Here is a 27,804-nt window from a genome sequence, read left to right on the forward strand (position 1 = left end):
AATGATTGCTCATTTTTATTGGGCAGACAGTAATCTTTTGTCTCCTTATTACCATCATCAATCAGTAGTAAGCTCACGAAAATGTGATTTTGCTAAGTGCGGCAGAATCAACTTCAGACTTATACTTTTCTTCTCTCGCTCATTACAACACGTGATAATAATATCAAATTGCAATATTTTCCCTGTTATACCTCTACCCCAGCTTTTCTGGGCTCTCACAGTTTAATGCTAGTGTTGATATTCTACCTCTTTTTCGGATTATTTCTTCAACGGCTTTCCCGGGAAAGTAAAATTGGAGCCAAAAAGCATAAGAGAAGTTGATTCATCCACACGAACAATGAAGAGAATGGGGACTCTTTCACTTTTAAGTGAAGATTATTTGAATTATGATCATTGTTCTCTTTCATAGGTTTTGTCTTTAAAAAAAGCCAACGTTGAGGATTTAAAAGGTATTAACTTACCATTTTATATTTTCAACTGAAGCTCTTTTCCATCAGCAACAAAATGCGCAGCTTGACTTTTAAGATAAAACAAAGAAAAGAAGTCTGAAAGGAAATCAAAGAAGAAAACTTAAAAATAAAAAAAAGGATTTACAATAATACATGTAAAAAGGAGAAAATAAAGAACTAAATATTTTCACGTACTGTACAAAAGAATACAAGTTTTATAACAAAAAAAAAACAAAATAATAAATAAAATATCTATGAATTGACTCATAATATACCCTGTTAAATTTCAGTTAAGTAACTAATTACCGATAAGATTTATTTCTCCTGTGTTTGCCGTTAGAGGGCAGAGTACTTATTTTCCTTCTTGAATTAGTTAAAACCTTGAAACAATATTACATTTTTTAAATATAAAAAATCGATGGCTCAGAATAAGAAACGAACAACTCGCTACTGACCAAGTCAACAAGATCGATTTATATAGATTAAGGGCAGAATCACATTGACAGTAAAATGCTCACCGTATTTCGTTAATTTACGTATTTTCATTGCAATTCTTACGCAAATTCTTGATCACCCCGTATTACATTATCTCATACTCGGTGGCACTAGGTGAAAATAATATAAGAAAATTGAAGAAATAAAACGAAAATGCGATAAACGGAGAGCAAAAAAAAACTACGATTAATTTCTCTTAGTTTTTTTGCTCGCCGTTTATCGTTTATCGTGTAAAATATAAGGTCATGTAAAAGAAATTTTGCATAGACTCTGAATTAAAACTATTTTTCTCTAGTGTTTCCTCAATATTGTCGTATTATATTAATTTCATCAATAAATTCCACTTATTCAAAAAAAAATCAATTGATAAAATCAATAAAATTCACTAAAGTTATTTTCCTTAATTTAGGAAAAGTGAGTTTTACATGAATTCCGTTACGTTTTTGAAAATATTGTTCAAATTTAAGGAGTAAGAAATGTCATCTATACCCTCCAAATGTTCAAATTTGAGGGACTCTCCTGTATTTATAAAATGATTCTTTAATTAAAAAGTCAAGTCACTGTACAAACGAGCAGTAAAAAAATTACAAATGACCAGTAAACAAATAAGATAATAAAACATTAAAAAAAACAATATTTTATCAAAAGCAATCAGTGAAAAATCAGAATGAACAGTTAAATATTGAAAGCGATTAGCAAAAATAAACACTTTGGTCAGTAAATAAAAAAATTAATAAGGGTCAGTACAGTAGTGCCTCGCTATAGTCCATATTTGGTTCCAGATTTGACACTTGGGTCGCACTATAGTCCATGTCATTTTTTTTAAAATTATCAACGACTTTTAGTATTGAAATTGCTCGACGGCTTCCACTTTCTTTGTGATTGTGGTACTTGTTGTCGCTCTCTTCATTATGGATCACAATTATCACAACTACTCAATAAAGTTTGCTAAAAATATTAAAATAATTATGACAACATTGCAAGTCGCGTACTAAAAAACATAACCTAACTTAAAATCAGTGTTTTGAAATCAACGGTCGATAAATTGTGGATTACAGAGCGATAGCCTATAGCTGGGTTCTACTGTAATAAATTATAGAAAATTTTAGAGAGCGATACTAAAAGATAAAAAATGGGTGGTAAAAAAACTAAAAATTGTTAGTAAAAAATAATTATAATTGAGTGCTAAAAACTTAGTAAAGGAGGTAATATAAAATTGAAAGTGAAAAATAATAAATTAGCAGCTAAAAAAGAAAAATAGATCAGTAAAAATATTACATTAAACAGGATTGTAAAATATAGTGAAATTAGTCAATTAAAAATTAAAACCGAACTATTTGGGTTTTCCTTTTGCACCCATATTACCTGAAAACGAACAAACAACGTAGAACTTTTTTTTGCTCTTCAAATTTTCAGAAAATTCTTATGAAAATTACTTAAAATTTTGAAAATTATCAAGAGTTCTTGTGCGATATTTTTTAATTTAAAGTCGATTTTTTATTTGGTAGTTTTCGAATGAATGTATGAAGAAAATTTAAAATTATAATAACCAATTTTAACTATTTCCTTGCCAATTTTTTTTAGCTCGTAATTTTCTTTTTATTTCTTTTTTATTGTCTTACTTGCTGATCATTTTTTTTCATTTTAAATGTTTTCTGACCACGTTTTCTTACATATAAAAATTTATTTTGTACATTCAGCCGAGATTCTTTTTACAAGCAAAAAATAGCGTAACCGAACGTAATACGACAGAGTTGTTTGACTCTTAACAAAAACGAAAAATCTGTTTAATTTTCCTTTTTTTCAGAAAAGACTGCAACTTTTGGAATAATAAACTTTCGGATATAATATTTACAGGGAAGGTGATGGGTGCCAAGGAGTACCTAAAAAGCGAACAAACAATTTTTTTTTTAAATTGACTTATTCGACTTGTATTCTGAGCCGTCGAAATTCAAAATTGCAAAAATATTTAATTAGGTGTAATTAGATTTTTTTAAATTTTACTATTATGAGCTTACTTGCGAAATACTCTTGAAGTATTAGTAATAGCAGGGCCAATTTTAGCTTTGAATTGACATTTTAATTTTAATGCGTAGGTTCGAATGAACACCTCTTCGACAGAGAATCCCTATTGACACTTTAGTCAAAATTTTGAAATTTATTTAATATATCTAATAAAATGGAAGTAATATGGTGTTTTTTCCAAATCTACGATTTTCAATAAGGATAAGTGTTCAAATTTCATATTGCAAATTGTACAGAGTAGGGTGTCAATAGGTCCTGACATGAGTTCTTAAAGTGTGAATAGGTGTTCCTTTCACCCTAATAACTTAAAAAATAAATAATAATCTAATTTTTGTGTAGAGCACCTTCTAAACCATTTGAAAGAAAAGTAGTTAGCTTAATTTTAATATAAATTGACCAAACTTGATTAACCTAACCTCAAAAATTCAGAGAATAACAAAACAATAAAAATTCTCCATATTTATGAGATTTTTATCTGCAATATGACGAAGAAAGGTGCATTTTTCCGATTTTGGTTCCCTTATTGCAAACTTTAAAATATTTACTCTGATTTTTTTTTATAAATAATCAAACATAACCTCAAAAAAATTAAGTAACCCAATTTTTTTAATTTACGCAGCCTCTTAAAATAAGTCTTAATCCTAAAATAAACGGGTCTATCATAGTAATTGGCGATAAATGTATTTTGGAACGTCAAAAAAGGTTTTTATTAAAAAAAAGTAAATAAAAAAAACTGAATTAGTTCAATCAGCAATGAAAAAACACCCCTAAATATATACCTCATTTATTATTTACAATTTACAAAGCCTTTAAATGTTTTTTTTCTTTCTCTTTATGTATAAGGAGTCAATGATATCTCTAGTACAACTATAACTTTCATTTTCGTTTATTACCGGAAGAAAAATTGCTATAGCATTCCTCTGAAGTTATTCCATTATTTTTATGACGTTTTTTTCTTTTCAAATAACAGTCTGTTAAATTCATCCATCAACTTAACGAATTTGCTCTGGGAGATTATTAAAATCAAAATTTTTGGGGAGAGCAAGGTTATTCTTATAACAATGTCGATTCTAGAAGAAGCTACATGGATTATCTCTTGTTTAGAATGGTAATCACAAATTTATACAAGTTGCTATCATTCATATCAATTGACAGTAGTTAAAAATAATGCATTTTAGGAGCTTAGTACAAAAATTATTACTTTAACCAAATTACCTCTCGATAAATGTCTCATATATTCTTCTCAATAGGACTCTTAAGGCGCATTCAGTTCTCGAGATTTTATTCTGTGAAATAAAATGTGCGATTCTACTGTAGACCTTATCTTCAAAATGTTGCAATTTTCTATTTTTTCTAATCTTAAACTTAGCTTGATGTTTGCTGTCATTTCCTATGTATCATAATTTTAATTAAAATGTCTGGTATCTGTCGCAAGTTCCATTCCTTTAATTTGTGTTCAAAGAAAGTGTCAAAAAAATCAGTTGCTATTTTTACCTTATAAACATTAAATTTGCAACTTACCGTAGATTTGACAAAAAAAGAATATCTGCAACAATTGACATGTTTAATGCATCTAACCTTTTTTTATTTTTAATTTATCGATTTTTTTTCAAACAAAATTTTATTTATTTTTTGCTGAGAACACTGAAGAGGTTTAAAATATTGAAATATTTTTTTTTATATAAAATGTGTTCAAACATTATAAACTTGCAATGAAATATTTAATTCCATAAAATATATAATAGTTTGATCGCGCTGTGTGATTAGTTAAATCTTTGATTATTTTAAATCCCTACCTAATCAGAATATGCAAGCATTAAAGTATCTGATGGATTTATGAATTTAGTAAGAGTAAATACTCTTTAAAGGATAAACTTTGAAACGAAGATTTTAGCGAAAAAACTACCGAATTGTTTAAAAAAAAGGAGCATAGTAGGGGAGACCGGGCAGAATCAGCCACTGATTGAATTAGAAAATGAGCTGTTATAATTAGCTTTGAAAGAAATATTAGCTTTAAATGGAATATTGAATATGACCCTTATACAACCAATTTTCTACAAAATATACGCAATGAATAATTTTATTTGCTGATTAATTTTGCCCTTGTCTCTCCCAAAGCGTGTCCACGACAAGATTGTACCAAATTATTCAATATTTTTCTGACAGATGTCACTAGCTGCGCATTTTTGTTGTATGTTTGACACTTGGGTCGCACTATAGTCCATGTCATTTTCTAAAATTATCAGCGACTTTTAGTATTGAAATTGTTCGACGGCTTCCACTTTCTTTGCGATTGTGATACTTGTCCTGCTCTCTTTATTATGGATCACACTTATCAAAAATACAGTAAACCATCTCAAATTCGGGCATTTGGGACCGATATGTCACCCGAATTAGAGAGAAATTCGGGCGGCAAACCGTTTGAAATACAACGATTTTTTTTATTCATTTGAATACTAATACTAAGTTTACATACTTATATTTATGGTAAATTTATTTAGAACTCCTTAATAATGTGAAATCACATCATGACTAAGACAAGCCACGGCATAGGATAAATGTCCTAATTCAAAACCATTTCCAGACGCTTTAATTTTGACAGAAGATTTAACACATAAGTTCATATTTTTTCTGAAGAGAATTGCATAAATTTGCTCCTTGACTCTTCTAGAATGTTATTGTTTAATGAAAATTCTTTAGATATAATTTGAAAACCTCTTAAATACAAGAAAAATACGCGAGCGTAAAATGCTGCTATTGGAAACATATTATTCCAAATGGAGACAAGGGAAAGTTTCTAATTGGAGACAAACAATGTAAGTGAAACCGCGACGAAAGGCTTCTAAAACCTTGTTGAGTTTCTCGTGAGTGCAGAATTTGTTCTTATTCCTGGCCTTTTCTCCTTTCCCATTTAAAACAATAAAAAAATCTCTCCAAAAAATCATATTTCCGGGGTTTCCTATTGAAGCATTTGCAGACACTTCAGAAAAACCCTTTTTGTTCACGAAATAGGTAATTATTCCATTTGAAAACTTCACGTACCGTTAACAATAAATATTAGCACTTAATTTAACTAAAACTATCCAGAAATATGATATAAATGTTAAACAAAACGAATAAACAACAGTCACCTCATTGTGTTTTTCATTGGAAAACATGTCGATCGATGAAAAATTCGATGGTGAAAAGGTACACTTTTAATTTTTCTGAGAAATTAACAAATTAAAATTTGTGAATATGAATGGATTTTCGCTTTATTTGGAGCAAAATTAACTAAATAAGGAAACTGTGGTATAAAAAAAATGTAAATATAGTAATTTAGTGCTGTATTTATCACGAAAACACTGACGTTTCCATCTGGAGTAGCGAAAAATTTCAATTGGGAGTAGGTTTTGAATTAGCTTAATTTATCCCATTTTTGCATATTTGCTTCATTTGATAATAATAACCAAACTAGAAAAATGACAACAAACGTTTTTCAAATGTAACTGCTGCCCGTATTAAAAAGTAGCCCGATCCTTAAAGAGCCGAATTAGCGAGAGTCTAGTGTACTCAATAAAGTTTGACAAAAATATTAAAATAAATATGACAACATTGCGTGTCGCGTACTAAAGAACATTACCTAACTTAAAATCAGTGTTTTGAAATCAACGGACGATAAATTGTAGACTATAGAGCTATGGCCTATAGCGGGGCTCTACTGTAACTTCCGAATAGAAAAGTAGGCACTGTAGTTGACAGTTTCATTCGTGTTTCACGTATCTTTTTTTGCTTATTGTGGATTTAACCAATTTTTGTAGAACTTTTCTTAACCTTTTGGAGATTTTTATTTAATATTGATGTAGTATTTCGAAAGTATGAGACAAAAATGAGTTATTTTTAATGAAGATATCCTTGCCTTTCACCTGCAACCCCTGTAACATAATGTTTTATCTATGTTTTATATCTAGAACGATTGTACGATATTTCATTTTAAAGGAGTTAAAAGATAAAACCAAAGGTAGAATCGCATTTTTTTAATAGAATAAACTCTCGAAAACTGAATACGCTTGGTAATATCTTAACTATACGTTTAGGTATTAATGATCAATATTAATTACACTTTAGCACCGCAGAAAGAAATGACTGTGTTTTTGGTTTATTGTGAAGAACGGAGAAGATTCACTTTTTTTTTAAAGTTCTATAGCACAATTCATTCAATATTCATAGGATTTGTCTTTTTAAGATGTCTCTGTTGTTTATCAAATAAACTGTGCGTGAAAATGACTCAATGAGTTTAACGTTATTATTTTCTTCTTTTTTATATCGTTTCTTTTTTTCTTGTTGTTGCTTTTTTTATCTGTGAAAACGCAACGATGTAAGAAATGTGATGAACTTACTGGAGAAGTGTGGCAAAATGTGTTGTCCCTTCGGGCGGGAAGGAATGTTCTCATCTCATAATCATTGGAGTCATGATAATGAGGATGATTGCGAGTATCACGAGAGCTGAAGTTGATGGTGCTATGAAGGGTGGATGGGAATTGTTATGATATGCACCAGGTGGATGTCGAATGGGTGGTGGCCCTCGCGATGGCAATGAGAAGTCTCCATTGTAATCTAATTCCCGGGCGTGAGAAAATAGATGAAAGTTAGAGCATTGCAATATAAAAAAAGAGCGCAATTATTTATACCATTGTTATCTTTCCATTCTTCAACGCCGTAGTCTCCAACGGTGACGAAGCTCGACAGGTACTTCTTCCGATTCTTCACCCTTGACCGATTCAAGTGGTACACTTCCGTTGTCATTGGCGTTGTCGGTGCGGGAATTTCTGAATGCGAAATAAACAATAAAAAAAAATACAAGAATAAATTTTCAAGTTTATTGATTTTAAATTCAAATTGCAACCAATTGTAAAACAAGAAACTTTATGTACAACATAAAATTACCATCGAGCTTTATAAGACCATCTGTTTCCCCGAGAGAATTCTTGGCTACGCATCGATATGAACCAAAGTCCTTGGGTCCAACATTTCGTATCTTCAGCTTCATGTACTTGCTGTAGCCATTGCTGATGGACAGCGTCTCGAATTTATCTCCTGCGCGTGAAGTGTCTACATTAATGATTAATTTTAATTTAATACTAATAAGACACTCTCCAATGTGACAATTGCATTTTGCAAAAAAACAACAGCAACATCTCTCGCGATGAGGTCAACTGAAAACTGCGTCAAAGTTATTTCCCTTTCTGTCCCCGGAAAAAGCTCTTCGCGTCCTTCGTGTTTACTTTTCTATTTACCAATGCTGTATCACTACATTATTCATAGGTTTTTGAGCTATTAAGAAAGTTCTATGACAAAAAAAAAGAGCGTAATTGTTCATTAAAAATTAAAATAAAATAACTTTATTGCTAATATAACTGACCGTACACGAACATCATTCCATGCAAAATTTATAGGATGCAGAGTATGAAGAATTTCTCGTATTGCTCAAATAGCATAGCCAAAATACTTGGTGGCGAGAAGAAAATTTCGGAAATAGTTGCTGGAAATGGTGTAGGAGAGGTTGGGCTTGTTCCAAACTTGAATTTCAAATTAGTCCTTGCAGTGGATTTTACACAAAAGGTTGATAAACAGAATCAAATTTTAAAAGGGGAGGATAGGGTAATTTCATGCAGCTGAAGTTATTTTAAGTTTATGAACTGTATCTAACTTGAGATTTTTTTATCTACACAGTAAAAAAATTTACAACCATTATGGTTGGCAATTTTTGCACGAGCATTATACTTCTGAGATTTGTGTATTGGCAATGTTGTGTATTGTCGATTTTACAAAATGGCTTCCTGTCTATAATTTTGATTGTAGAGCAATTTTGTTCGGTTTATGTGTATTATCTGTGAAAAGTCTCTGTATTAAACTAAGAGAAAAAGAAAAAAAGAGCAAGAAAAAGAAAAAACATGAAGAGAGGCTCTGAGACTTGAACCCATAACCTAAGCGTTGATGATCTCGCGTTTTCTGGCTGCGCCATGAACTTGCTTACTTCTCTTAAGCAAATGGCGAAGAGTTGCATCGTCAATTTTTCTAATTTACATGATGCTTCCTCTGTTTTTTGTTATTACATAATTATTCCTCATTTTTTACTACTGAGGCATATTTTAAGAATCCAATGAATGATTCTAGAAAACAATTAGACAGTTAGAAATGCGAAAAATTACTAAAATCTTAGAAAAATTGCAATAGTAAACAATGAAATTTTGACAGTTCTCACACAAATTTTCCCATACACAAATTTCATTACACAAACTTAATTTTACTAGCATTATGTTAGTAACGTACTACAAATATGATAGTAATTTTACAATTTATACCCAAAATGATTGTGACAATATACAACTTTTCCCATACACAACCTTATTTCTCACACAATTTTTTACTGTGTAGATTTCCGGTATAGGGTGTATCTTAAGGTGTGACTCATTCCTATTTTTACTGACAGGGGTTTCTGAATTCTCTAAATTCTCAGTTTCGCAGCGGGTAAACAGATCTGCCACTCATGGTTTACTTTGCGTGCCGATTAGCGCGATCCTCAAGACTATGCGATCAGCACGATCTTGGAGATTGATCGGTGCGATCTAACGATCTACCACTCACGGTTCACTCGCTAGCCATACTTATTCATCTCCTGGGAATGGATTATGTAAGTAAAAAGCCGGTGAATGATTCAGTTGACAGCTTGACTGAACGGTTTCACTAGTAAACTGCCAAAATGCGATTATGAAGGCGGTGAACGAATTACTTCACACAGTTTTTTGAGGTTAGGTTTTTCACTATCAATTATGGGAATGAAACTGCAAGTGAATGCAATTTTTCCAGATAGGGGAACAAAAAGTCATTACAAAGAAGTTTACAAAGATGAGAAAAATTGATCTATCAGAGACGGTTGTAAAACCAGCTTTAAAAGACTATGGTATGGATGTATGCTGGATATAGGTATTGGAAAAATACAAGGGGTGAATAAGTGGCTCTCAGAGTACAATGATTGGAAAAATTGTGCCGAACTGGAGCTAAAAATCCACTGATCGGCATTATTTTGCTAAGATATCAACAGATCGGCACAATTCGGCCAGAAAATGACAGATCGGCATGTTCATTAGCATAAAACGGCAGATCGGCACGATTTTAGAGAAGAAATTTTTTTTCTCGATTTCTCCTCCGCTACTATTTTTCCGAATTAGATACAAACTCAATTTATATTAAGACAACATTTATAGTATAGTCCTATGTAAGTACTCTGTATTTTTGGGCATGAATAAAATTCAAATTCAAATTCAAAAATTCAAATTCAAAATCGGCAGATTTAAATGTCAATTCGCACTTATAAAGTATAGCATTCGTAATATAATTAATTTCCTAAGGACAATTCCAGTGGTAAATGTTAATGTACTATACTGGATGGAAATACAAATCTTCTAGACCGAAAAGCGAAATCGGTAAGTCAGCACAAATCTTACAAAAAATTATGCTGATGGTGCAAAGATCTGAATGTCTGATTTAGACAATTTTCATATGTAATAATAACGTATCATAATGCACCTCCTTCGCCCAACAACTCCGGGAGCATGGAAGAAGCATCCACACTACGGAATGCGCTCCTGGGCGCTATACAATGGACTTAGCAAGTTCTTCTAATAGGAGAATTGACATTGTAAAAATTATTATTTTGTAATACAACATCTCGATACGATTAGTAATAATAATAATATGAATTCATAGATACTGAAAAATAGGTCGTCATAGTCTGAGTAGTTCAGAAATATAAATCAGTGTTCGGTGCTACATATGGTCGGTAGTGTCCCAGTTCCCCTATGTGTAAAAATTAAAATGAAATAAAATTCAGACAAATTTATCTCATTAGTTACAAAAATAAAATAAATGCAAAAAAAAAAAATAAACTGCTCCTCCAAGAATCTGCCACACATTCCCCTAACTTAAACTAACTTTTCCCCTTAAGTCCAATAAAAGTTAAACACAATATAACATATTGCCTCTATTAGAAATTTCAAAATTTATATACAACGTTAAATATCATATTTTACAGAGAAGAACTTTTAAATCTTCTCAATAAGCTTTATGCAAAAAATGTAAATGGATGCCTCTTTGATTTTCAATGCTTCATAAGGGCAAGCGGCAGCACTCCAAGGGATAAGTAACACTCACACAATTGTAGCCGAAGTTTAAAAGATTCACCGCCTTAGCGGCGTCTTTTAACACGTTGAGAAAGAAGTCGTCTAAAATGTATACAAGTGCTAGGTGGAGAAATATTTTGCTTAATTAAAATAAAAGATTGAGGGAAAAAAATTGTTAGACATTAGAATAGTTTGTACTATAAAGTTCTTCGCGTGGAATAATTGTTGAAAGGTCAAGGCGCTTCATTCAATAATAGTCGGATGGCAGAAATCTTTGCAAATGCGAGTGTTGAATTGGGAAAAACCAAGGATGATTATGCATTAAAGGTGGTAATGCAATAAGAAAATCGTGAAAAGCAACTGCTTCGTCAGTGACAGGCGTTGATGATTTCATGTTAATATGGCAGAGAAGCATGACAAATGCACTGTGCAGTGCTTTCTTTTTTGGAGTTTTTCGAAGTACAGTAGACTCTCGCTAATTCGGCTCTTTTAAGATCGGACTACTTCTTAATTCGGGCGGCAGTTAAATTCGAAAAAGGTTTATTGACATTTTTCAAGTTCGATTATGATTATCAAATGAAACAAATATGCTCAAATTTGCCATGATTTGTCTTAGCTTTGATGTGATTTTGCATTATTAAGAGGTTTTCATGAAATTTATGATAGCAATGAAATGAGCATGTAAACTCATTATGAGTATGCAGATGGACAAAAAATCGTTGCATTTCAAACAATTTGCTGCCCGAATTTCCCGAATTTCTCTCTAATTCGGTTGACATTTCAGTCCCAAATACCCGAATTTGAGAGAGTCTACTGTATCGGGGTGTTTTTGTGTCAATCTTCTGTCAATATCTGTCAATTTTCACTTTTTTATCGGAAATCAAATTAACCAGTTCATAATATTCCTATCCCTTCTTCGTGTAGTCACCTCCTATTTTTTAGTGATATATTTCACTTTTTAACAACCTGTTCGAGTGTTAAGGCTGAAAATTTGAAAATAAATTTGACTCTTTCGAATATTAATGAAATTTTGTGCGTCTCAAATGATAGGTAAGCACTTCAACATTCGAAGAAAAGAACTTCAACAACCACGTGAATGGCACAGTGGATTTACCCCACGGAATGTGAATTACACACGTATTTCTCTGAATTTCGAAATGGATTTTCGAACGTGATTTCGATTATGAATACAGAAATTCTGTACTTTGGTGATTTGGTTGCTAAACGTTCTTGATTTACAAAAATTTCTCGATATTTGACAAAATATTCTGAAACTTCTCATTGACAGCAGGAGTTTTATTCTACAATGTCTTGCTTAAAAGCCTTTACACATTGGGAGCAGTTTTTGTATAAAAAAAATGCTTTTGGAAATTTCAAGCAGTGCTGTCGATGGAAACGTCAAAGTTCTGTCAAAAATGACATTTTAATGAAAACAGAAATCAACGAACTTTATTTGCACAAAATGTCGAGGATTCTTGATGACTTCAAAAATTAAAATTCAAATTTTCGAACTTAATTTTCGCAAAAGATTGAGAACATTTGCGAAATATTATATGCTGTTAAAAGTATTTGTTAAAAATCAGTTAAAAGTCAGTGATTGTGCTGAGGAATTATATGAGAATAAAAATATTAAGAGCTCTATTGTTTAGTTTTTCATTACAAAAAAAGTAAAGATTGACACTTGATATACTTCGAAATTGGAACAAAAATATTTCAGCCACCACATACACGTAATGACCCAGTAACGATAGAGTTCCCTGCGACGGTGGCGGCCTCCCAAATGTTCAGAAAGTGGTTGCCATCAAAGAGAACTAATGCTTCAACCGCGTTCGCTTTTTCCCAGCCCGTAAGGATTTACATTGGACCGAACCTTGTGCCGAATGCGTTTGCTGAACGATGTTCAAACAGGGAACTTTTGTGGCTCTCTCCCAGTAACGCAAATTCGGTGTTTGTACAGTAGTACGACAAGTAGTACTCTGTATAGTACTTGCCTTATGGAAATTTTAATGACCGTGACACAAGACGTTCCAGGAACTTTGTTCGGGGTTGAGTGGTGAAAATGCTGTGGGGAATTCGCAATTTTTGAATTTTAAAATAACGACCTTTTTTTAATTTCAACTGACCAACGGTTTTTTACCGGTTTTAACCGTATTTTTAATAATAAATCTAAAATATATACTAAAATTAAATTTATTTGCATTTCAATTTACAAAATACATAATTATTTAATTTTATTATAAATTTAACAAATTCTTATGTTATTATATCGTACTTTCGCGATTTTAGTGGCATTTTGAGCATTTTTGGGTTTTTTTCAATTTTTCATTACATAATTAGATAGAGAATTGTGTGCATTTTAAATCCGGTTTTATCTTAAAAAGTTTGTGCTGAAGATTTTCCTTAATTTTAAATTTTCATAAATGTTTTTTGCCGATTTTCTTAAAAAGATTAGTAAAGAGTGGCATTTCATTCATCCTAATAATTAAAATAAGATGATAATTAGGCACAAAAAACATTTTCTTTCAATAATAATTAACTATTGATTAATATTTTATCAAAAAAAAGTGTTCTTGTATTAATCCATGCAATGTGTCACATTTGTGAAAAATCTTAGTCAAATCTCCAAAAATATTAAGTGTAATTACTAGTATTTTCTAAAAGAATGGCGAATCGCGCTAAAATGACATGTTTTGCATCAAAGATGTTTTTTCTCAACTCTTTAAACTATTTTTTGTTAAGTTTTATAAAGTTGTATATAATATAAAATTATTTACGAACGCAAAAACAACGCAGGGAAAGACAGAAAATATGTTCAGGAAATGACATTTCTATATCTCAATAAGTGACGGAAATTAGGTTACTTATATTTAGATATAAAATCAGAAAAACAAATATCTGTAAACGAAAGTTATGTTAAATATGATCAGTCCAATCTAACTCCAACATCATAGATTACTTGTGAAAAGTTCCACTTGAAATATTAATTATTAAAATACGAAAAAATTTAATGTTTTAGGGTTGCCATCTCAATATACCCAAATACAAAATGTGCTACTCAAATCGTAAAAGTGCGAATACCATACAAAACGGAGAACATTTGAAAAATTTATTTAAATCAGTGCAATTAATGTACGAATCGCTGCCGAGAACATATTTTTAGTTACTTTAGTTCTTCATAACATTTAGCTATTTCAGCACATTTTCGGTAACATACGGTGTTAGGAAATATATTTCCGAAAAGATTGCTCCGAACCTGAAGCAGCAGACCTTTGCAAAATTACATGTGTCCGTCCTTCTCGTCATTTAACAGATTATCGTCTGCTGGCTCCAGTTTTATCTGTAATGATGATACAAAATAGTTTTAAAAATCACATATAAAAATATTTTCTTATTAAAAGTAAATACCTAAACTATATTTGAGTACGTGGAGTTCCAGTTCCAGGGTGTTCTTTCATCTTCCAATCACGTTGTTAACAACAATGTCCAGTTTCGAAGATTTGAATCAGTTGTGAAATACTTTTAGAAAATAGAAAACTATATCATTTTTTAACCTAACACACAGATCCAGAAATTGAGGCAATACAATTATTTCATTTTCATTCGGATCTGGAACCCCGGGAACGCTACTTCCGGACTGAAAGTATTTAAAAAGTGCAGACATTTTCCCTAAATTACTCTAAAAATAAAAAAAAACTCTACCAAAGAAATGCTTTTTAACCCTAATGGCGATTGGGCCATCCGTGTTACGCGTAGAGAAAATAATTTTTCCTGACTACCTTAAATTTATTTCTTTTTAATATTTGTACCATTTTTTCGCTATTTTTCGCTACTTAAAATGAAAGGAGGGAAGTGAATGGATAAAATTTTTTGTAATCAGTTGTTAGTGAATGGATTTTGTATCACTAGCATTTATTTTATAAAATTTTACTACTTAAAAAAAATGAAGAAAAAAGGCTTACATTTGAGATAAGGTGCAGGTGACTTTGCAATTTTAGATAAATATTAAAAAATCAACAATTTTTAATAATAAACAATAATTAAGGTCTTCACATCTAAGGGTAAGATCCACGAGATCTATAAGATCGCACGGTCACCATTTTGATTTGACGTTACTGTCCGCCATTTTGAATAACTGTCAAAACCTGTAACTCATTCGACTGAGCTGAATTTTTTTGAAACCTAACACGCAGATCCACAGAGATTGAAGAAATACAATTATTTTTCATTCTTAATTACGATCTGAAACCCTAGGAAAGACATTTCCGGACAAAAAGTGTTTGAGAAATGAAAACATGTTCCCCTAAATTACTCTAAAAAAATAAAGAAAAAATTCTATCAAAGATATCCTTTCTAAACATAATACACGTATCCACGGAGATTGAGGAAATTCTCACACTTAAATTGAATGTGGGGCCCAAAAAAAGGCTTCCGGGTGGAAAATGAATCAGAGTGAGGTTAGAACTTTCTAATGCAACCTTTTTTTCATCTACTGCCCCTATATATGTTTTACTTATTAAACAACACTATTAACTTGAATTTGGCACTCTTCAAGAATATTAAAAAAAAATATATTTGCCTTGCGAGCCCCAAAAACCAAAGGACGCTCACTAAGCGTCATTTTTATATTTCAGTGTTTTTAAGACCTAAAAAATGAAAAACTCTACAGAACTACAATCAAATTATCACGTACCTGTACTGTTCTCTGGAATCCTGCTGGTCAATTGCTTGAAAAAACACTAATTTATCATTTTTCACTAATAAGAAAATTCACAAAACTCTGAGGAAAATCAGCCATCTGACAGGCGAATCCGGAACAAAGTTCCAGGAACGTCTTGTGTCATGGTCATTAAAATTTCCATAAGGCAAGTACTATACAGAGTCCTACACGTTGTACTACTGTACAAACACCGAACTTTGGGTGGTGAATGTGGGGAAAATACCGTAGCGCCGCCGCATTGGTGGCCACCGCACAGAATTAAATTAGTTTTTGATGGTGACCACCACGCTCTGAAGAAATTGGGGGGTCGCCACCGTCAAAATTTTTCGAACCCAAAACTCTTTCGTTACTGGGCTGTCTGGTCTTTGATTTTCGAAATCAATCTTCGAATTTTTTAAACTCCAACTGTGATTGAAGCAAGCTTTTGGAATATTTTCAGAAATTGTTCTTGGTACAGTAGACTCTCGCAAATTCGGCTCTTTTAAGATCGGGCTACTTTTTAATTCGGGCAGCGGTTACATTTGAAAAAAGTTTGTTGTCATTTTTCAAGTTTGATTATGATTATCAAATGAATCAAATATGATCAAATTTGGCATGGTTTGTCTTATTTTTGATGTGATTTTGCATTATTGAGGGATTTTCATGCAATTTACGATATATATCAGTGTGTAAACTCAATATCTATTTGAACATGTCGCCCGAATTTCTGTCTAATTCGGCTGACGTTTCGGTCCCATATGCCCGAATTTGAGAGAGTCTACTGTATTCTTCATGGACATGACACTTAATTTTGAGAAAAATCACCACTTGTCTGTCAAATTAACACATTCATAGCATAAGCATAACATTAATAAATGAGTCACCCTGTTGCTCAGGTAGTAATGTTATATTTGCTGCAACAAATATCACAAAGAAATTCCCAAATAAATTTAACAATTCAAAGTTGTTTACAGAAAGATATCCCTACACACATTACCACAACAATAAATCAATCATTTGAAATCCATGACAAAGTGTCTAAAGTTCTGTGATACAAACACAACTTTTAACTCTATTTATGTTGAAAATTCTGAAAATCTGCCAAACTTTCCCATGACAATTGATCCTTTGAACGTTTTATTTCAGTTTGCCGACCAAATACGTTAAAATTTTCAGATGACCTCATAGAAAAGTTTTCTAGTAAAGCATTTTGGTGGGAGGGAGGAACAATTTTATAAACTATGAGGGGGAGGGGATAAAAATGCTGAATTTGCTAAATATTTCCCGAGTAAAACAATGTCCTCGGCAAATACCATGTTTCTCTACCAAAATGGACGGAATTGTGGGGTCTATTCATGGAAAATATGAGAAGGGAATAAATGCGGAGGAGGATGAGAAGGAGGGAAATTCATTGTGGTGTCTGTGGACATTGAAATTATGTTGTATATGAGACGACATCTCGGTTGCGATAAGTCACTGGGGCAATTTATCATTGACAAATTATTCATGGTGTCTATTTTTTTTTTATTATGTGGTGGATGTGGGAAGCTTAAAACCCGTAGAGAAAGTTTTATGGGGGAAAAATTTAACTTTTCTACCTGATATAATCATATCTCCACGATCTGTCGTCCAGTAATTTATCGATGCCGGATATGCTTCTGTGTGACACTCCAGAGTGACATCCTGGCCAGTATAGGCACCCTCCAGCTGATTGGGGATCGAGAGCATGGGGGGAACTGTTGGACAGGACAAAAAAATATGGATATGTTGGATGCAAAATCACCACATCATCCGCCTCAAATTGAAATATTTTATCACTCACATTGAACCCGGAGTTCCAATTTTTTACTCACTGACGGTGGAACCCCATTTGAAGCTACACATAAATAAGCCGCCATATGGAGTCGACTCACTTTAACAATCGACAGCACTTCTCCATCAACGACGGCAACTTTTTTTTAAAACGTAAAAGAAATGCACGCTTTAGATAACTTTGCATAAGGATTATTGACAAGGGATTGGGTTTGCCTCCCCTGGAAAAAAATGTATCGTACCATTTTCACCGCCGATGGACATTTCGCTGCCATCCTCTCGACGCCACATGATGTATGGCTCAGGATATCCCTTTGCTTTGCAATTTAACGTAACATTTGAGCCCTCTCGCACAACCATATCATTACTCGTGTACTGTTCCAAGATCATTGGTGGCACTGAAAAATAGAAGGCATTGCGTTCAAACCACATTAACACAGAATTTTAACATAAAACAGCTCACAAGGTGGCATAATTCTAAAGAAGTTGTGGTAAAGAAGGGTGGCAAGGCGTACCAGGCTGTGCGAAGTCATCGATATCTTAACTTAGATGCCAAACTTTCTAAAGTATATTTTTGCAGCATCATTTATCACTATTGAAGTTCTTTATTGCTTCAATTAATGAAGAAAAGAGTAGTGTACACGAGCTCAAGGATCTCGCGGAGTTTTTTCCACTTGGCATTTTCTTAAGTTTACCAAAACCGATTTACTAGGGATTGCCGACCGTAGTGGAACTAAGCTACGTCTTTTAGAATAATCTGTCCTTCCGGTGAACGTTGGAATCTGTTGATCAAATCCTATGAATCAAACACACAATTTCACCAGAGCTTCCGACACTTTTCGTGTCTTCCTCAGTAGCTGTTGGAGGATTTTTTTTTATTTATAAATCGATAATTTATTTTTAAATCGGCAACCGATTTATAAATCACACAAAACATCGCCTAAAATAGTTTATGACTAATATTATCGAGTTTTAGATAAAAAAAAAGAGGTAGCAAAGCGTCCAAGGCTTTGCGAAATACTCGAACTCGTGACTTAGATGCTATACCTTAACTACTGAATGTTGAATCGAAGTATAAAGATAATTCAAGGATGATCCACCGTTTTCTAATGTTCGAACAAGAAATAGAATAAATTTAAACAATAATGGATTGACTCTTTCGCGTCTTTAGGGTAATGTCATGACTCGGGGAAAAAAGTTTTTTTTGGGTATTTACATTAATTGAAATCTATCTGTTCGTGCACGACATCATAATAGAAGGATGTAAGATTCTTGGCTCATTTTCTCAAGACTCCAGTTAGATTTCAATTAATGTTAATAGCCAAAAAGAAACTTTTTTCCCCGGGTCATATATTACCCTAAAGACGCGAAAGAGTTAACGTTTAAGCCAAAAATTAGACCTCCGATTTCGGAGGTATAATTTTTGGCTTAAAGATGGAATAAACCTGTCCACATCTATCCGTAAATTCTTCCCGAAAATACTGTTAAATGATATCAAATTGATATAATCTGCACTGAAAAGAAATTAGAAAATAGGCTTCCGCACTATTTACAGCTTCTTAAAAAGCCAATTTTGCCTGAAATAAAAAGAAACATCCACCATACGTTACTTCAAGGAATCGCCACTGAAGCAAGAGTCGCGGGAGTCGCGCTTTTCTGCACCCCGAAAACATGCACATTATTTCACATCCCCAATATTGATTTCTATTTTATTTTAGAGAATTTTTAGCAAGTCAAGATTACCAAATAACGAGAAATATCCGTGGAATCATCTTGCGAAATCGAAAGAAAACATTGACGAATTGACATTTTCTGGCATGCCAGAAAAGCCAAAATATGGGGTTGCCGTATGAGAAAAACATCTTACGCCAAAGCACTATTCCACATTCCAGCATTTAAACCTAGCTTAATTTTAACTCTAGACTAACGCTAATCTGTGGTTCAACTGAAGTTATTCTTCGTTTTAACATTCAGCTGTAAAAGTAAATACTTTTGCATCATTTACCGTTTATCGGTTCTCAACCGATTTGAACCGATTCATAAATCACTGAATAGATTCCACAGTTTGAAGAGTAATAAAAATTATTCTGGAACGAAAATTACTTATCGGTAAATAACCGGTTCATTACCGGTTCACAACCGATTTGAACCGACTTATAAATCACTCAAAATATTTCCTAAAATACACCTCTGGAGTAATTCAATCTCTCTTGGGTCAACTTATGGGGGGTCCCCCGAAGGTTCCAAGACGCTATCTCTAACCGTTTGGGCTCTAAATATTATATAAAGATTATATATACTGTTCTCTCCGTGGAGTTCGAGCAGAAATTAGTTATCGGTTATTAACCGGTTCATAACCGATTGAAATCGCTTAGAGATTGTCAGAAATTCCAAGACCTTTCCTATGAGTCCAAATACAACGCCATTCGGTATTATTACGACGCTGGCAACTTCTTCAATTGAGTAAAATTCAATCAATTGAAATATCACCTCTTACTCTTTCAAACTTACATCAGATATAGTTGTATCTTTCTGTCAATAGAAATTTGAAACTGAAATTAAAAATTAAATTGAAAATCCAATTTTCATTTGGTAGAAAGAGATAAACATATCTTATTTTAGTTTGAAAGAGGTAAAATTTCAATTAATTGAATTTAACTAAATTAAAAAGGTGTGTCAGCGCCATTATCAATATTATTGATTATGTTGAGGTGGTCCCAAAGCATACCCGGGCACCACGACTCCTCAGTCTACTGTATCCAACCCCATTGTAACAGCTTTATTTTGACGTTCACAATGAGGGACAATAAAGCTCCAGATTGAAATGTTTTGGTGATGAAGATAGGGCAAACAGATTCGTCCTGAGATGTCTTCCGCTGTGTCCCAAAAGCCGGATAGTAGCACTCATCCGTGCTATTGCCTTTTCTTTTTAAATGGGAACCAGGAGCACAGTGTCTCTTAAATAGACCAACTAACGTTTTCAAATGTTTTGTTGAGATTTAAGATCTCTCTTTGTCTCCAGAATAGCCGTAAGTAGGCACTGGACTAATGAAAGTGTTTTGGCATTAACCTATAAGTATCCGTAGTCTTGTTCCACATTAGAATGGCCGGGGACCCTGGTGGGAATCACCCGGTGTCGATCAGTAAGTTTGTTTAGTTCCTGCCTACGTCCAAGAACTAGTGTTGAGGAACGTATGGGGGCAGCTACAACTCTCAAAGCCGCTTGGTTGTATTAGATTATTTTAATACTGGTGGAGTCTTCGTACTTCCACATTCCGCAACGTAGAATACTATGGCTACTACCTCTGCCTCAAAGACCAAGATGTCAGCATTCAGGGGGAATGAAGTATCCGTATATACCAATGATTTTTCGACTCATCGACATGTTGAAATGTATCTTGTTTATTAAGTATTGTAAGCTTAAATTTGTTCAAAATTTTTGCCCGACTTTTGATCCTGAGATCATGCAGTCCCACCTCAACTTGAGTATGCTGTAGGCGTTTTAGTATTTAGGGGAGACTGGGGCACATGTAATCATTTTCGATACATGCGAATTTGAGGTGATTTTCCAAGGACACCGTGATTTTTTGGAAAATATTTCTTAGCTCATGTTTTACCCTTGGGTATAGGCAATTCGTCGAGGGTAATGTGGATGCTGGAAAACAATTGAGTTTTCCATAAAAATAAAATTTGTGTCCCTGTGCATTTTTCTCTTTTCACAAAATACCTGGGGTAGAAGTAACCACTTTCTGGGGAGGAAGTAAACACCTTTTTTCCCACCCTTGAAATTAACTTTGCACCACTTTCGATTATTTTAATTACTTAAGAGATATATAAAGACTGTATATTTTTCAAAAAATCACGACACTTTTTACAAAGAATAATTAAAATAGCAAAAAAACTAAAAGCATGCATAGCAAAGACATTTTTCAATGGATTTTCCCCATATTTTGACATCATGTGACTTTTTATTGAACACAGCGCCACCAATTTTTTCGTAATCTATGAATTATAGATATTCCGCATGAAGGTCAATTTCCCGCTCTTTTACCTACTCATTTTGTGAAATTGAAATTGCCTGATTACATCTACCCCAAATGCTGTTTTCTGACCAATTATTAATTCTTTTGAAATAATGAGAATCTCAATTTCTCTAGTAAATGCATTAATATAATCCTAAAAGATGTAGGAAAGAACTAGTATTACTACATTTCGATTATTTTACACAATTTTTAATTTCCAGGTGGAAATCCAAATGATCAAAATAATCGAAATATCAACATTTTCAGGAAAATGATTTTTATTTGTAAAGTATATTAGGATTTTATTGACCAATTTATCTGTGGACATACATCCCCATGGTATCTATGAATGCTTATGGGTTTTATCCTCTGGAGTCTTAAAATTAATGAAAAAAATCACAGTGTTTACAACTACCCCAGATTACTACTGCCCCAGTTCCCCCTACATGTGCCCTATAAGATTACCTAGTTTAAGGTTTTTGATCATAGTGATCGCTAGCCTTTGTTGGGTTGTAGATTTCTGGAAGAAGTTATGTAGAGGTACTATATCTAGGATGGTCTCCATTGCCGGAGTTGGAAAAGATCTTATGGCCGCTGTTGCAGTAAGTCAAGCTGTAGTAAGGCAAGCTTCCATATGATACTTAAGACGTGGAGCATGCAAGATAAATCTATCTTGTCATGCGTACTCCTTTTGATGATGATCAAGTCATCAGAATATTCTTATCCAGATTCTAGTGATAGGATACCCTTATACGGACACCCCTGAGTCACCTGAGCTACCACATGGTCTGGGCCTTCTCCGGTTTCAACCGCGAGGAATATGAGTACATCCATTATCAAGTCTATACAATAACTGAACGCCAATAAAGGCACACGGAACGAATTCTCTGGCTATCACAGAACTTTCAACAACATAGGTTAACTCAATCAAAGTGGTATTAGGAGATCGACTACTTAGGTAGGCGTTCGTTCGTGTTGCGTTTTGCGTAAGGGGATTTGCTAAAGTATTTTTTTCTCATAAATGATAATTCTATACATTTCAGTAAAAATAAGATCAAGCTAATTGGTCTGTAAGTTTTGTGTGATGAGGGACCCTTGTCTTTTGATTTAAGAATGAAGGCTACCCCATCGTGGCTCCACACAGAGGGAATATGTATTAGAATGAAACTCTTCCTGAATTGTCAGATAATAAAGGCAGATGATTAGGGAATTGCGTTTTGAAGAAGGGACAGAAAAGATCATTTTGCCCTGGAGATTTGTAGGGCTTGTTGTTGTTAATAGCCGATTCTACGGTTTCGACGGTTTCGACCATTGCATTGTTTTACACTGAGAGAAATCCGAAAAAGTTAAAATAACATTCCGGAAATGTTAATTTTACCCTGCATTATTGATCCGAAATCGGTGTAAATATTATGCTTTTTAGGTGTATTATGGGTTAAAGTTACCCTTTTCATGTTATTTTTATCCTTAAAAAGATGTAAAATTGATATTAAAAAATGATGATATATTTCTACACCTAAAAAACGTTAAAGTTACGAGGAAAAAAGTTAATCGCACCGTCTTTTTTCCCAGTGTAGATAACCTCTCCGCCTGTCTTTGCATAAATTGATAAATTGTTTCATATTTTCTCATATTGAATATTTCTCAGTTTTTGCTGTGCATTGTTGGGAATTCAATTAATTTAAATTATTGCAAAATCAAAATAGTTCGGAAGTGGGAACAGGGCTTCCACACGTTCGATAGTTTGCTAGTTCAATATATGTCTTTGACATAACTACTTAACTATTTAGTTTGTTTTTCCAATGTAGAAGTGCAGAAATGTCTTTCGAAATTAGTACGTTGAAGTTTAGGAAACTTTCACTTTAATATATAAATTAATTCACTAAATATATCGGGCGAAATGCTCACATATTCAGTGCAAAATTTCTTGAATAAGCATCCCAATTTCTCAATGTGAGAAAACTCAATGGGAAAACTTCTTTTATTGCTATGATTGACTATTTTATTGGCAGTAGAACTGATTTTCCTCCGTACTACCATCTCCCATATTCAATAGAATGGAGTGTTGGGATTTTTCTTTTCTTTTAATTGCTTCCGAGAGACACATTTTCGTACAAAACTTGTTAGCAATTTTAGCTGGTGACTTTCCTTCTTTGGCATAAACTTTTCGAGCATGTCGCCTCCGTCTGAAGCTGAGGACTTAACGACACTGTTGTGTGATTAATTTTAACAATTAAGTGGAATTCTGGCTGTACATTTTAAATTGTGTTGTATTGAGGGTATAGAGAGAGTGTTGAAAATTTGGTTTGGAAAATTTATTGAGGCAATGTTGGGGATTTTTTTTTCTTGTGTCTCCTTTTTTTTCATTAAAAGTCAGGGCATGGGAAGTAATCATTTGGGAGAGATTAACACGATGGCGAATGAAGAGAGTCGATAAATCTCAAAATATGGTGCGTGGAGTGTTGTAAATGAAGCTGTTGAAAGGGCTTTGCACTGTTATTAAGGAGGAAACACATTAACATAGAACTTTCACTGAGAAATTCATCTTTCTGAGGATTTTAAATTTTATTATTTTTTTTTCTATAAAAGCTAGTATTTTGTTGTATTTTCTGTTTGTGAAAGATTTAATAATATCCATCTTAACATCCTTTCAACAAGATCTCGCCATTCTCTTGTTAAATGTTTTTTCAATTGAAAATTTACGAAATTCTGGCAAACCTTTACAAATTTTGAATGTTTTCAAATCATTTGTAAATCCGTTTGGAAGACCTGTGAACTCAAGATGTTTCTAGCATAAGGTGGGCCAAATCGAACGGCCAGTGACGTAGATACTTTTACCCGAGTGGCACAGTATTGATAACACAGATTTGTGAAATATTTGTAATAGAAAAATAGGGATCAAATAATTTTGCAAAGATTAATTAATTCTATTCATAAATGATAATATATTAACTGCTCCTAAATTTAAAATGAGTATTATTTGATAAATTTTGATTAAAAAAAAACACCTTTTTACCAATACGACCACATTGGGTATGGTATTAAAATTGTCTAAATTCCAGGATAAAATATCGTCCATTATGCCATTGAACTCAATAATTTCCCTTAATCGATTTTCCATTGTTAAATTTTAAAATTTAATCTTATTTTTCAGCTAATATGTGTAAACATTAAAGTACAAAATCATAAAGCATTCAAAATTGTACACTTTTAATCAATTTTCAATTTTATTATGATTTTCTGAAAAATTATAGACTACACGGAAAAAAATCACAGCGTTCTAGGCAAGGCTAACCTTACTGGTCAATCCAATATATGGTGTTGTGAACCTTTCTCTTTTTACGTCGCATTTTAGAGTTTTCATATCGATAAAATGGGTTTTCCAACAATTTTATTTCCAAAGAAAAAGCAATTCTTCAGAAAAATTGAAAAAAAAAAGAAATTGATAGCTTGTTTCAGTACAATGATTGTTTCAATGAGTGTATTAGGCCTCAGGCTTGTAAATAATACCTCATTTGATGTTTCAACAGCAATATTTTCAGAGTCTATTCTAGATTCAAAGGCATGTAGCTTCAGATTTGAAGGCAAAAATTGTACCGTATGCCTTATAACAAATCGATATTGCATTTTAGTTTGCCTTGTAAGAAAAAAATAAGAACTTCTGAATATTGAATTCTCTTCGTTGGCCAAACTAATAATTAGTTAATAGGTCTCGGGGCATGAAAATTGGTAAAAAAAACACAAAATACTAAAAAAATAAAAGTGAAAATAATTGATAGAAATTAAGTAATTTAAGATCCAAAATCGTCATAAAATTGTACTGAAAGAAGCATAAGTTGAGAATTCAAATTTCACCTTAAATTTATTTTCTGAATTCCTTTTGAAAGTTAAATAAAATTGTCTGAAAAAACTCATACCTAATAGGGTAAAGGCTCATAATTTGAAATCTTCAATAAGGTAAAATCTTCCAAAAAGAACAAATATTTAGATAGAATTCATTATTCATCATGTATTGGAATAAAAATCCATCATTTTAATCAATTTATTTTTAGTGTCCAATTTTATCCTCAAAGTGTCCAAAATAAGAAACTAGACAAAGTTATGAGTCTTTCCCCTATATACGTAAATTTGTCAATTTTAGAGGAAGGTATATCGGTATGTGTGATAGAATTCTTGCCAGTGTTGAAAAAAATTAACTTAATAAATTAGCATTTTGTTAATGAAATCTATGAAAACTCATTTTAACATTTTTTGTGTTTTTTTCCTAATTTAACAAAACAAAAAATGTGCAAATCTTAATGGGGAAATGGATTTATAAGTCCTTAGAACTATTGTGGAATTCTTACGAAATTAAAGAAAATTAATATTTGCTTTTTATTGAGAATGGCTGAACTCGACATTTTACATAAATTTGGATTTCTACGTGATTTTTATGCTTATTCTAAGTTTTTCCAAAGAACATACAGTGCCCTTATCCGGATCGCCGTAATCCGGACGAGTTATCGACTGTTACATTTAAAATAATTTTGAGGCCATGTATGCATGTGTGTTCAGGAATGAAAATTAATTATTCTGTGATGTTTTTGTATAATAAATGAAGTATAATAGCACAGAATTCTCTAATTATGTTTTTTTAATCTTCTTTGTAACTTTTATTTTAATTCTACAAAAAACCTTGCATTATATTTTCGAGACGTTGAACAAATTCAAAAAAAAATCATCCGGATTACGAAGCGGACATCTGTCATATTGTCTCCCATTCATCCGGATTACAAAGCGGGCACTGTACATATATGAGTGTTGAATGTTCTGACACATTTGTGATTTGATCATATGATGTATGGTCTGCCGGGGTTCGTGGCAATAATTTTTGTCCAGTAGAATTTTATGACAAAAAAGTATGAGAAAAGCAGAAACAACATCAAATATTAGTTTAATTGATAAAAATAGTCATTATTATTAACAATTAAACCAATAATTTTGATATATTCCCAACATTTTATAGAAAAATATTTTCATGAGATTTTGGCGCGTATCACGAACAGATGATTTTTGACATAACCTCCAAAAAGTATCTACGTCATCACCACTCTCCGATCTGGGCCACCTTATTACTTTGTTATTTGTTTTTATTCATCTTGCTCTGGACTATCCAATGAAATTCTCTCAGGGAATTTCATGAAATTTCCAAGTTATAGCATTCTGCGAAGGGTACTTCACATTGCCACCGCTTCTTTTTCCATATGTTATATGCAACTGTTTCAAGGAGTATGGTACAATCACGGGGACAATTGTTTGTCCAAAAGTACCAGGAAAATTTCACTCGGGAAATCATGCAAAAAATAATTGGAAAATACTCACCAACAACTTGCAAGTATCCCTTTCTCGATCGCATTGGATCCGTGTTGATTTGGCACATATACCATCCCCTGTCGTTCTCTTCCACCTCCTTTATCTGCAGATACCACGATCTATGATCATTGTAGGACAGTGTAATCCTGGGATTTTGCGTGATGACGTTGTGATGAATGGACAGAATTGTCTGAGTGTCCACTCGTACCCAAGCCACCTGGAAAAAAAGAGCGGTGTATGAAAAAAAAAACCAAAATCCACTTTAGCTTGGGGAATCCTCTAGCATCACTTGAATATCTCGCGATAGAGCATAAATCTTGTATTTTCTCTGCTCTCAAAATTTGCAATGAAAAATTCTTTTGCTGGGAAGACTATACAAATGTAAATCCATTCTACAACAATTACAACAATCAAACTTTTACGCTTATGCAAAGTGTCTCTCATAAAAGTTTTCATTCGACTCTCCCCTTTCGCTCTTTTTGCTCTTCCCCAATTTTCCACGGAGAAAAGCTACACGTAAATATATATATATTCTGGAGTAACAAAAAAGAAAAACATACACCCCCCATCACCATATATACCAGTCAAATATCTCTTTTGCTCTTGTGATGCAAAAGAATGATAAAAGAAAATGCGATTCTGCATATATATGTATAAAATTTCCCTCTCAAACTCTTCATTGAACCATCTACCTCATGTATATTATATATAGTCAGAGAAAAAAACATGACACAATGGAATGACTGTAAAAATATTCATAGCATTACACCCCTCTTTTCATTTTTAGGGGA

General features: G+C 32.8%; 1 protein-coding gene across 2 annotated transcripts; it reads right to left on the reverse strand.

Annotated features, from left to right (window-relative positions):
• LOC129809284 (lachesin-like) lies at positions 1-27,804 on the reverse strand. 2 transcript variants are annotated; one of them, XM_055859119.1, is made up of 8 exons: positions 27,023-27,145; positions 17,882-18,037; positions 17,650-17,778; positions 17,426-17,563; positions 7,896-8,060; positions 7,640-7,777; positions 7,349-7,565; positions 1-545 (listed from the first exon to the last, which is right to left on the reverse strand). In XM_055859119.1, exons 1-7 carry the CDS (start codon positions 27,078-27,080, stop codon positions 7,399-7,401), a joined length of 951 nt encoding a protein of 316 aa, XP_055715094.1. In that variant the 5' UTR covers positions 27,081-27,145; the 3' UTR covers positions 1-545; positions 7,349-7,398. The 2 variants fall into 2 exon arrangements, with proteins under 2 accessions (XP_055715094.1, XP_055715092.1); XM_055859117.1 differs by lacking the exon at positions 1-545 and having other exon boundaries at positions 6,976-7,565; positions 27,023-27,804.

This window comes from Phlebotomus papatasi, unplaced genomic scaffold, assembly GCF_024763615.1.
Source record: "Phlebotomus papatasi isolate M1 unplaced genomic scaffold, Ppap_2.1 HiC_scaffold_56, whole genome shotgun sequence".
NCBI lineage: Eukaryota > Metazoa > Arthropoda > Insecta > Diptera > Psychodidae > Phlebotomus > Phlebotomus papatasi.

Bases quoted from the DNA above. Each gene is read 5' to 3' on its own strand.
- LOC129809284 (XM_055859119.1), bottom strand. From the start codon at position 27,080: ATGTGCCAAATCAACACGGATCCAATGCGATCGAGAAAGGGATACTTG. The intron at 17,779-17,881 runs GTACGATACATT...TTTAAAAAAAAG, and splicing joins GTCCATCGGCGGTGAAAATG to TTGCCGTCGTTGATGGAGAA. The intron at 7,778-7,895 runs GTAATTTTATGT...TTTCGCATTCAG, and splicing joins TGGTCTTATAAAGCTCGATG to AAATTCCCGCACCGACAACG.